Here is a 12416-nt window from a genome sequence, read left to right on the forward strand (position 1 = left end):
TGTCCATGATACGTCAATTCTTTTTAAAGCACTCTGTAAGTAAGTGAAATAATGTACTGTACTGGTTTGTACAAGGATTTTGGTTTCATCACATGATGTCACTGATGAACAATCTAATTTCCACCTGGGGGAAAAATAGTTGTTTTGTTGTTTTTTTGTTAATGGCACAGGTAATAGTCACGTGTACAAGTTAAAACAGGCTCCAGGACTCTGAAAAGAGCAACGTGCGTATTTTAGTGTTTACTGCTGTCTTCTGTGTTCAGACTCAAGTCCTATTAATGACGTTTGCCAGATTCAGGACATTCTGCATCTTTTCTAAGAGGAGAAAACTTGAAGCCGCAGACATGTCACTTTATGTGGGATGGAATAATAAAATGTCATCAGGGAAATGTGGATAAAAAAATTAATCAGAAGAGGTGACAAAAACTTCAAATCATCTGCTCATATATAAATACATACAAATTATTATAAACAGTATAATAATATTAAATAATATTATTAAATAAATACATATCTATGGGTATGTATATGTATATAATTACATGTATACATATATGTATGCATATATTGGTGAATTTTATGTAACCTCGTCTTATGAAGTTTTTTTACCATGTTTCCCCAAATAAAATTGTATTATTCCATCCTATTCATATATACTGCATGCCACTGTTGATTAACTGACCAGCTTCTGGGCCCTTGTTGAGCTTGTTCATGAAGGTGAGTGGGTGCTGGACAATGTCCAGGATGGCAAGCAAGGTACGTGTTAACCGCAGCAGCTCACTGAAGCTGTAGAAGCCAAAGTAAACCAGATTACGAGCCAGATTCACAACCTGACGAAAAGAAGCAAAGAATGATAAGGATGATAAACCCTACAGTATATTAGGAAATATTAGGAAAACAATAACATCAGCACCATCTTTTACCTCTAATGTCAGTTCATTCTTGTCCTTATCACCAAATGGGAAATGTTGGCTGACTACATCTTTGAGGTATTCTTCTACAAACTCCATAGTGGGGGCAAACTTTCTCTTCATCTCCTCTCTTGAGCTGTCAGTGGACTCGTACTCAAAGCTGAAAAAACAAACAACAACAACAGCTACTACCAAACGTGTCCGACAAAGTAAAAACAGCCCACATGCTGCACATTGAGACTCACTCATGCTTGCTGATCTCGGAGGGGATCTCAGTCCACAGACGAGCATAGCGTACAGGCACCACAGCTTCCTGTGGGTCACGGTCCACATGCATATGCAGCATCAGGCGACAAAAGGATGCTCTGAGGTTGTAGGGAAGGCAGTCGTCGAACATGCAGCGAAGGATGAGATCCACGGGCAGCTGACAGGAGATCTGGTTGATGGCGAGGTACTGACGGTCCAGGCACATTTTTGCAAAAAGGTTCAACTGGTACCTGCAGGGAAAATGAGTGACATGAGGAGGTGTTCATTGACCACCCCATACTACTTAACAACGTAACAACCATAACCAGCTGTGCACTGGTCGCCAGTGCTAGGTGTTTTCCTATTGCAGTTCAGTTTCCTTTCTGTTCCGATCTGTGTAACTCACCTGGGTATAAAACACTTCAGGATGTCACTTAGACATAACACAGATTACCAAAACGTCTCTCTTCAGTTTTATGTCAACTTCTTTTACTAACCCTGTGGTTGTTATTGTGTTTTTAACATTAGCATCGTGCTATACAGTTTAAATTACTTACTTTAAATGGAACCAGGAGACAGTGTTGGTAACTGGAATGTGCTTTTGATATAAAAGCTCTGCTCACTTTCTGTTGAGCCAGTTGTGCTAAATAGGCATGTACACAATAGGGCAATTAGGTTAGCCCCCTGTGGAGCCACCAGGGGGAGCTAAGGGGGCTCAGAAAATGTAAGAAAGAAAAAAATGAATTATTTAATTTTCCCTCATAGTTGAGTCAACTAAGTAACTGTTCACTTGTTGTTTATTGAAACTCAACCTAAATAAGTATTAGTGATGGTACCTTGTAAAAAGAAATACTCATCAAGCCTAGCTCAGCAGAGAATTAAATCACTAATTCAGTTGGAGGATGATGTGCTCTACACAGATTTGTACTCTTTACTACGTACCCAGAATAACCTGTGTCTTTGGCACTTCATTTAATCTAAGACTGTCATTTGTCCAAATGTAGTTTTAGTTTGTTACACATTAATATATATGTTTTACTCGCTGTATCCTATCATATGACCTGCCGTCACCTGTAGTAGGTAACAATGTCTACATCCATCTTGTGGTTCCCTTTGGCATCCTGGGCTAAGTGACGGATAGATTTGCCATGAGGCTCCTTATTGCTGTCAATCCAGTAGAGCCAGACCTCTTCCTCCTCCACCTCCTCCTGTAGCAGTGAGGTCTCAAGTGTGTTCTCAGTGTTAGAGATGAGTCTAGGGGGTTAAGAAAAGAGGTCGCCAAGTAAGACACCATGGCAGTTGAAAAGCAAACTTAGTAAAGAAAAACATTTGCTTCTTCTTCTGGACAGGGTGTAATTTTCCAAAGATGCTGAAGTCAGAAAGAGGCAGTAAACTGTGGAGAGTGTATGCGTGTTTAAACATGCTGTAGAAATGAGGGTGTGACTCACTTGGTCTGGATGAGGATATCTGCATTTGTTGGGTTGAGCATAAATTTGCAGATCAGCTCCTGTGTTACAGGAATGGCAGTCTTGTTGGATACACAGAGATCAGAGAGATAATCCAGGAATCTGGAGGAACAGACCACACACGAATCTCCAGGCCTTAGAACACAGTAACTCACAGTGTACACAGGAAGGCATTTGGTGAATTTTGGGTTGTATGCCATTAGTTTTCTAAGTTAACTTGGTCTAATGATGAGCGGGACTTGACGCAGTCTGACCTGGGCTCCCTGTTGCGCCTCAGCAGACTCACAAACGTCTCAATCTCGTTGGCTGTGATGTGTTTTTCCAGCAGCTTGCGGTTGTTGTGGAGAAGGGCAGTGATGGTGTCCTCAGCCAGGATCTCATACCCAATTTGAGACTGCATGATCGAAAACTTTTTGGCTATGTACTCCTGGGTGAAACAAGATGTAGAGAATGGTTTTGAATACACAGTAAAATGTTTTACTCGTTAACTTCCACAGATTGAAGTGAGCTAGATTAGGGTTAGTTGTAGTTTTGTGAGTATACTTGCATAGTCCATACATATTGTTACAATAGATTTGGGTGACATTTCACCTCTTCTTTCCTTTACAAAATTGCTGTGCCAAAAAAAAGTCTTGTAGATTACTACTCAGGACCACATCATTTTATGTTTAAACAACACAGATATTTATCTGTGACACTAAAGGGCAGCTTTACAGTATGACTTAAAAACAATAATTAGACCAGCAAAGATTGCACAGGTAATAATGATTAAATTCATTAATAATTTACATACATTTCTAAAACATTTTCTTCCAAGCTGTTTAATTATTACACTGGAGTGTGTACATCATTGAAGCATGGCACTTCTATATTTCATAAATGTTTAGGTTTGACAACATCGCGTCCTTCTGTTAATGACTGCATCACAGATCTGCTGATAAACCTAACAATCATTGATGCTTGTACATTAAAAATGAAACATGCCTGGTTCTTGCGATAGTCCTGCTGAGAGTGCCGCAATACTCTGTAGCATAGTCTAAACATGTACTTGAAGTGAGAGTAGCGCTGGTCTCCTAAATCCTCCAGTCTTAGCATTGGACCATCTTCATGATCAGTAAACGGTGCCTTGAGGATGCCAAAAATCTGCAGGAGCAGACAGAGAAATGAGGATTTATGGCATAAGCATGAATCCCTGGCAGAAAAGAAATCATATTTGATGTTTCTTGGAGATATCATTCAGACAGCAACAGCCAACCTGAGCAAGGATGTTCTGCTCCCTCATGAGCTTCTGCCTCTCTCTGTTTGGCGTGGAGGTGACCACAGATAGAACATCCTGTCCGTTGTTGGGTACCACACACACAAAGAAGACCAGGTCCTCCAGCAGCTTTGTCACAAATCTAATATATAACGTACATGAAGCAAAGAATAAATCAATCTATCCCAAAAATCTTCACCACTCCCCAGTATGACTTCACACTGAACCTGTGTCTTCACCTCCTCTCATTCTGAGCAATGTTGCCATACAGCAGCTTTCTCACAGTGGACTCCAAAACCTTGCTGGCATCATTGGCAAAATCCAAGTCTCTGACCTCAGACAGTGGAACAGACACAATGGCAAAAGCTTCTTTGTCTTCTTTAGTAGGGCAGGTGCCAATCTAGAGTGGTGTGAACATATATTTTACATTTTAAATCCTGTATCTGAGCAGGTCTGTGGATTCATTAATCAGTGAGGCCCATACACTCTACACAACCAAAAAGTCACACAATGGATGTGTACAGTTGCATCTTATAAATTACCATCTACAATGTCAAGACAATTACTTCAGTCTGGAGCGGAATAATTGATTACAGTTTTGCTATGAGGATATGATAGTGTTTAATATGTGTATATTAAAAAGGTCAAAGGGACTTGTGGTAATCTTAACTGATTTGAGTGCAGAAACCTCGGAGCAATTTGATCATTGACCTAAACATCAGGTCACTGTTCACAGGAAGACAATAAACCTGGACTCATCAGACCACAGGTCTTATTAACACTGATCCAGAGTCAAATCTTTATGCCTCAGTGATAAATGGCTTTTGAAGGTGTGTGCACTAAGACCTTCAGCATTACAGGACGCTCCTCTTCTGCATCGATGGATACATTAGTGCTGGTGACCCAGGTGTTGGTGCACAGGTGCCGAAGTCGCACATATGAGTTCCTGGGGGGGAGTGTAAGAAGAAATTATTTACACAAGTTATTAAGTTCTATTTTGGAAAAGTGAAGAAAAACAAAACAAGATTGTTTTGGCCAATCCAACTGCAATATGCATAAACTAGAATTACACACTAAAACATGGGAAAACAATTTCTAACCTGACTTATAATGACAATCTGAGTCACTTCAACCAAGGAGAGAAGATCATGAATAGAACTTTTTGTTTTGTCCTTTCTGTTCTGAGCTGTGTAACTCACCTGGGTACCAGACAGTCGGCCCGCTGCAGAGTGGTGGCATCCAGCTCAAACAGAGAGGCAATGTCATTCCCATGGGGAACAGACACCAGGGTGAAGGTTATCTTCTCTGCTGCTTGATGCTTCCTCTTGGAGAACACGGTGTCTGTCTCATTCTAATGACGTGCACACACACAACAGAGAGTAAAAGTGCAAATTAATGTCAACAATGCAGATATGGCCAAAAAGGTCCGTTGTGTCATCATTGCTAAAGATTCAATTCAGCGAAAATCTACAGTACGGTGGTAGTATCTTCTACCACTTCATGGTCGTGAGGGGAGTCTGAGCAAATCCCAGAGGCAATCTGGGGAGGGCGGTTCACCCGTTCTTCATATTTACAAACAGGTTCTCAGTCATCCAGGTCATTTTATCTGAAGGAGTTAACAATAAGTCTCCTGGGTGGAGGTGACACATCTTGTAGAAACCAAGACGCTCCAGGTACCTTTTACTAAACTGCTTTAGACTCAAGGAAAAAATGCAAACTCATCTAATCCCCCTTCAAAACAAACAGGGATTGAACCAGTGACCTTTTTGCTGTAAGGCCAGAGCACTAACCCCATGTGGTCCCACAATGACAATTCTGTTTTTGTTTTTTTGTGACCTTGATTCAGACATTGGAGGTTGCTGCTCCAAAAATGTGCAAAGAATTTGACTCTAGTCATACTCTCTAATTCCAGTGCATCACCTACTGTAATGGCTGTGGTTAATTTTCTCAAAGGACAGGTCACGGGAGTTGCATCCTCCCCTCACCTCCTCTGTCCCACAGACAGGTAGAGCAGAGAATACATCTGCTTCCTCTTCCCTTGCAGGGCACCCCCACACCCAGATGTTATGCAACAAGCCTCCAGTGTGTCTGAAATTCTGAGCTAGGAAAGTGTGTGGCGCAAAACAGGGTTTGTTGCCAGAATACAAATGTGCAAGGTATCTAAGAGCAGAGAGAGTCTTCTGGATATAGATTCAGTGTTTGGCAGAGCGGATGTGTGAGTCTGAGTCTGTGTCTGTGCCTGTACGTGCTAGAAAAGGGAAGAGATAGAACAAGATGTAATGAACGAGGGATAAACAAGCTGCGGGAATAAACAAACTGCATCACTGCTTTAAAAAAAAGATGTTAAAATTCAACTGGGTTTTCTTGAGTGACTCACCTCTCCTTTAGACTCCACTGTGTTTTCTTTGAATTCTGGATTTACCTGTAGAGATCATTTGAGCATTAGATCTTAGTCTTTCTAGTCTTTCTGTTGTAAATGTCTCTGCCATTCAAATCCAAACTTTTTGTACAGCAGTAGATGGGTGATAGTGGGCATATCAACACTGCCACCTACAGCACATCATCTAAAGTTTAAGTCAAGTGTGATGATTCAGACACTGAAAGTCTATTTTTCTGTGTCCGTAAAACAATGAGATGCATCGATAAAAGCCCGTTCGTGAGTCGTACCTCAGCTGCCAGATAATTTCCTGTTGCAAGGTGTTTAAAGCGGAATAGACTGTTCCACTGGCCCGCTCCTCCTCTGCAGGGGTCATAGTGCACGACCTATAAAGGATGACATAATATTAAATTACACTTAGAGACAGAATCAGGATTTGCACATAAACATAGACACGAGGAAGAGGTTCACCAGCTGAGGACAAGGCAAACATTTTTGTGGGCTCTGAAGTAGCCTTGAAGTAACTCAGAGTCAGAGTCAAGAATCAAAGAGTGAGTGACACCTGAACAGAAAGATGAGGTCAGGTTATTGAATTATTTTGTTGTTGCCCAATGTGTGAATTAAAACACAAAATCATGTAGAGGGGGTCTTCCACTTAGGTCGGAGTCTAGATATTACTGGCAAAATACCTTTTGACCCTAAGTCAAACTTACATACAATTACATTATGGTCTGACAAAGGCGTCAATTTTTTATACTCAGTGCTAAACCAGTGGTGGTTTAGTGGTTAAGGAAGCAGACTTGGGTCCCCACACAAAGCTGCCCACTGTTCACTTTGGTGATGGGTTAAATGCAGAGGTCACACTTCATTGTGTGCAGTGGTGTTTGTCAGAATGACAAGGAGGACTTCACTTTTCTTTCCTAAAACACAGAGAGCACTGAGTATATCTAATTTCACTTCCATGGAGATGGCTTTCTTCGAGGCACTGCCATCAGAAGTCTGATTTATGCTTGAGAGCCATAATGAAGGACCGAAAAATACAGCGTACAACTGGCAAATATAAACAAAGCTGTATTCCTTGTGAACAAAACTTTATTAGTAAATGTATATGTAAAACTTATGTACTTTTGTAATATACGGCTGCTTTTTACTTTCTTTCCTTTCAAAGATTTACAGTTTATCTAATGAACCATAATTGATGCCTTTTTATAAGAAGAGAGGTACATAGAGGTACTTTTTTTTTTTTTTTTTTTTTTTACCTCAAAGTCCCACAGAGCCTTGGAGCTGGTGGCAGATGTAGCCGACTGCCTCAGTGTGGTCCTGAGAAAGACATGCTGCTGCTTCCTGTACTCGTCACAGGTGAGAAACTTCTCCTGCTCAGCATGAAACAGCCTCACCACGTCACCCTGCCGGAGCACACAGAACATGACACTGCTGCACAACTTCAGTGTGGTGTTAAACTGTTTTCAGACTTGATTCAAGAACATCTACAATAAAAAAATGAAAAAAATAAAAAAAGTACCCCTTTGAGAATATCTTCTTTGTAGTCACTAAACTTCATGAACAACGTGACCTTCCAGCTGGTGTTACAGTTGACTGCGTTAACCTGCAGGAGAGAAACAACACGTTATAATTATATTCCTAATTCAAAAGCAGCGGTTGCTCTATTAGCTTCAGTCGCTCTTTGAAAAGTCAGACTATTTTTTCAACATTTCCTACTCGGAGATCAGCTGGGTGACCTGCACTAATGAAGCAATCACATATGCACTCAACTGACCGCACCAGGTGTGAAAACACCTTCAGATGATTAAATGAATTAATTCATCCTACCTCTTTGCAGCCAGGGTTGTCCAGCAGCTCAATGTTACTGGCGTGAAGCGGCTGCCCTGCGTTCACCGGCATTAACACCACTTTGTCCCCGACCACAACCTTGAACCGAATCAAAGACAGTCATCACAACAGAAAGTACTGATTAGGAAACTTCTAGCAGCGTCCAGATGAATTAATCAAAATAAAAAACAGATCAAAAGAGTGCACCCATGCAGGGGTTTCGTCTCAGGTCTGGAAACATCCACAAAAAAAAAAAAAGAAAAAGAAAAGTAGGTTCACATGAGCTGTTTAATTCATATCATGGTGAGCAGCATGAGAGCATTCACACAGTCATAGAAAAATACTTCATATGTAATTGTGGAACTGCTTCATTGCAGTACATGCGCAGTCGAATAATGACGTAGACAGTAATACGGCAATGCAATTTCATTGAGCTATGACGCTGTTGTTGTTGAAATATTTTTGTAAACTGTAGAGAGAAGAGTACTTTCAAAAAATGTTCCAACAAGAGCAAAAGTAATGGGTCACTTATTATTTCTAAGCTAAAGCTAAATATCCACATGCAACAGAAGGACCAGTGCACCCATGCATTATCAGGATGAGGTCAGTCAGGCCTAATAATGCACAAACATCATGCACAATCAAGAGCAATACCTTTAACCATAGGATGCTAAAGCCAAAGGGAAGGAGAAAATTAGAAATGTTAATGAATCTGGACAAACAATGGACAAATGACAGTGTAAACGGAGACATTTCGAAAGTTTTTCGACTGATCTGACTGACTGTGGCTGCGACTGAAGGGGAACTTACATTGTCGCCCTCACTCCTGAGCTTCCAGAAAGGCTGGATGTAGAACCAGGATCCCTCATTGCCAGCGGGGTCTAAAGAAACACGCATGGCATTCTTCTCCAGCAAAGCAGGAAGACGCTTGTTCACAGTCAGGTATTTATTACTCTTAATGTGAAGCAGCTAGGAAGGAAGGGTCTCAGGGTTAGGAAAATATATGCATTTTAGACGTACATCAGGCGTCAACAACTGTATTTGTCGGAGGGCCAGAATTTTTCTAGACTGACACCTTAGAGGAAGGACACTCAAATAACAAAAAATGAAAAAAATGAAATAAAAATCACATATTTGTGTAACATTATTGGGGATTGCTCGATACAGTTTTTTCATGTCCAATACTGCAAGTTGGAGTACTTGCCAATATTTCGGATGCAATTATATATATATATATATATATATATATATATATATATATATATATATATGAGATACAGTTTATGTAGGAAGAATGTTTGTGATATAGTACAGCCGTCGCAGCTGAGCTGTGTAAAATGAAGCAAAACTCTTATTTCATGATGAATGTTAACAATGGTGATAAGTGTTGTAACAGCTGATAAGAATCAAAAAATGTGTTTGGAAGATAGAGATACTAACACACTGGTATGTGGACAAGGGAGGTGTTCTACATAAACATTTCAATGGATCATATTACTTTACTGTAAAAATGTTCATCAAACTGCTGTTCTGTTACTTTCTTATTGTTTGATACCATCTATAGATACAAAATAAATATCATATATATGACACCACCAGGCTGTACAGGTTGGATGATGGACAAATTTAATGTCATGATTAAATTTAAATTATATAGTTTATACATTATATAAACAATAATGTCTTCATGTACTATTATGGTGCTGCTTTTGGAAGATTCTGAATCTCAATGAGCTAATTCCTCATAAATTAAGTAAAAGTGAATTATTTGTCATTGTGACACAGCACACCACTGCACACACAACCAAATGTGACCTCTGTTTTTAACCATCACCAAAGTGAACAGTGGGCAGCTTATAAGCTGCCCGGGGAGCAGTGTGTGGGGACGGTGCCACGCTCAGGGCACCTCAGTGGTAACTTGGCAGCTGGAGGACTCAAACCAGGAGCCTTCCGGACCTAAGTCCACTTCCTTAACCACTAAGCCACCACTGCCACTTTTTTTTTTAAGAATTAATTAAAAGCGTAAATCTGTAAAACCCATCACTACAATTAAAACTTTTTTTTTAAATGCCTAAAGTGTCACACAACAGAGATTACATAAATAAACAGGGACAAAGCTCTGCCCCGGGGAGAGCGTGACACTGCTGGTGTTTGCTGTAGAGCTGCTCTGTACCTGAATGACACTACTGTATTTGACCACCTCCCCCAGGAGTTTCTTGTTCTCCGATTCGTTCTGGGTCTGCTCCAGTTCTGCTGCATGCTGGTTTTGGCAAAGAGTTGAATTAGAATGAAATTTTAACTTAGGATTTAAGAAGAAGAAAAAAATGTAAAAGAGACAACCTGTAGCTTTTTGAACAGATCTCCCTGGGTGTTGTTGTTTCCTTGTTTTCCTTGTTTGGCCTTCCAGAACTGTTTCTGTGCTGAATATCTGTTCATGGGACACACTTTGAAGAGGCAGTCTGTTTGAAAAAAGAAATTGCATTTTACACACACATTCTGTGAGTCAGTCAGATTTAACATAAAAAGGTTTCCTTATTTTGTAAATGACCATTTTGATGTTGATCGGTTTGTTTGTTTTTAACCCACCAGACATATGTGTAGCCAATAAAAACCATGAACAAACCACAGTGTTGTGTTAAATAACACTGAACTCATTGGTTAGCCTTGACACTTGACACTGTGTGTACTCACGTTGTTGCCTCTTGAGGGGCCGTTCAGCAGTACTATGTACATTTATTATTGCATTAGAGCCTCAAGATATGAGCTTCCCGAAATATGAGTTTCTCAAGTTACGAGACAGCATCATTTGCAAGATTTTCCTCGTGATACGAAGAAACATTGAGTTACGACTGCTCAACCGAGCTCACTGTCCCTTGCTGGATGTTTCTTTTTTTTTTTCTGCCATGTCACATGTTTTTGATTAGAAAAATCCCACGGCACACCACCACAAAGAAAGATACACACATGGAAACGCACTCCTTCAACTAAGATTTTATATTCATCTGCTGGCACCTTGTGGAAGAGTATCCAATCATTCTGCATGTTACTGTCGTTAACAAATGCAAATTTTTTGCAGTAGATATATTGTAATTTTCAGACCAATTAATTAATTGATTGGATCATTTCCAACGGCACACCACAGGATCTTGAGTGACCATGAGAAAACAATTTAAAATAAATTATCTACTATTTATTCTCCAAATAATTCATTTTTGTATGACGTTTATTGAAGTCATTATAAAATACCTTTTAAATTATTAAAATATAACAGCACACTGCACATATGCAATGCCAGCTTTTCTATTCAAAAGAAAAGGGACAAAACAGAGCTAACTATTTCCACCATGTAACCTCCACTCTCTTCTTACATTTAAGCTAGCTGCAAAACGCTAATAGAGTCGGTTCCTGGAATTTCCTGTTATAAAGCAAAAGAGCTAACCACACGTCCACCGTTGAGTACAAGAGGATACAGCTATAAAACATTCATTCATACATTCCTAAATTTCCATGAAGGTAACTCCCGAGGGATTAATAAAGTGCTATCTATCTATCTACCAGATATCATGGTAACTTAAATTGGCTGTATTTTAACAGTACATTTCCGTCTGCACCTGTTGTGTTGGGCAGGTTACTTTTAAAAAGTAGTTAGTTATGGTTACAAGTTGGTTTTCCCAAAAAAGTGACTGAATTAGTAACACTATAAAAGTAACTAGTTATCCCAACCAGGAAAAGTACCTACGGCATTACTAAAAAAAAAGTTTAAAAATGTCTAAGAATTTGAATTTCTGTGTTTTTTTACAAGCTAGAACTACATCGACAGATACACGTGTTTGTGCAACTGAACATTTGTTTTTGTCTTTTAATAGTTGTAGTGAATGTGCTTTTACACACCTCTGAACTTTTTAGGTGGGTTCGTCAGGTCCCCGGCATCAGGCTGTACCACACATCTGTCATCGACAAGCCTGTAGATAAATCACATGTTTATTAAGAAAATGCACTTAAAATAAGAGTCCACAAATGCAAAATATAACTATACGTCTCTCTATAAAAACAATATTTAGTGTGCTTTGATGATACACAGCTAAACCCAGTAGAATAGGGCTTACATTTGTGTTACGTTGTTGTGTTTTCTATATAATTTTACTGCTGAGCATGTGCCTTCATTTAAATGAGACACTAGATGCTGTCAAATTTCAGAATTTCAAAATACCTCTTTAAGACACAGTGATAGCGGGACACGGAGTGACAGTTAACTGGCCACCTGCAGGATAAAAAGCTTAGCTGGTAGCACAATGAAGAGGCTCTGTTTTGCATCTCATTTAAGAGCTCTT

At 39.7% G+C, this 12416-nt stretch overlaps 1 protein-coding gene across 2 annotated transcripts in view; it reads right to left on the minus strand.

Annotated features, from left to right (window-relative positions):
- Positions 1 to 12416, minus strand: part of itpr2 (inositol 1,4,5-trisphosphate receptor, type 2) — a 54122-nt gene that overhangs the window by 33411 nt on the left and 8295 nt on the right. For both annotated transcript variants that reach the window (XM_025056206.1, XM_008311979.3), the window contains exons 2-21: positions 11977 to 12047; positions 10426 to 10544; positions 10259 to 10345; positions 8896 to 9054; positions 8086 to 8184; positions 7778 to 7861; positions 7515 to 7661; positions 6546 to 6641; positions 6256 to 6300; positions 5078 to 5229; positions 4725 to 4824; positions 4118 to 4278; positions 3879 to 4020; positions 3608 to 3766; positions 2878 to 3050; positions 2606 to 2725; positions 2229 to 2411; positions 1157 to 1408; positions 924 to 1071; positions 683 to 830 (exon numbers count right to left, since the gene is read on the minus strand). In XM_025056206.1, coding sequence (XP_024911974.1) covers positions 683 to 830; positions 924 to 1071; positions 1157 to 1408; positions 2229 to 2411; positions 2606 to 2725; positions 2878 to 3050; positions 3608 to 3766; positions 3879 to 4020; positions 4118 to 4278; positions 4725 to 4824; positions 5078 to 5229; positions 6256 to 6300; positions 6546 to 6641; positions 7515 to 7661; positions 7778 to 7861; positions 8086 to 8184; positions 8896 to 9054; positions 10259 to 10345; positions 10426 to 10544; positions 11977 to 12047 — 2645 coding nt within the window. The remainder of the gene's footprint in view (positions 1 to 682; positions 831 to 923; positions 1072 to 1156; positions 1409 to 2228; positions 2412 to 2605; positions 2726 to 2877; positions 3051 to 3607; positions 3767 to 3878; positions 4021 to 4117; positions 4279 to 4724; positions 4825 to 5077; positions 5230 to 6255; positions 6301 to 6545; positions 6642 to 7514; positions 7662 to 7777; positions 7862 to 8085; positions 8185 to 8895; positions 9055 to 10258; positions 10346 to 10425; positions 10545 to 11976; positions 12048 to 12416) is intronic.

Source organism: Cynoglossus semilaevis, chromosome 6 (assembly GCF_000523025.1).
Source record: "Cynoglossus semilaevis isolate Cse_v1.0 chromosome 6, Cse_v1.0, whole genome shotgun sequence".
Classification (NCBI taxonomy): Eukaryota; Metazoa; Chordata; class Actinopteri; order Pleuronectiformes; family Cynoglossidae; genus Cynoglossus; species Cynoglossus semilaevis.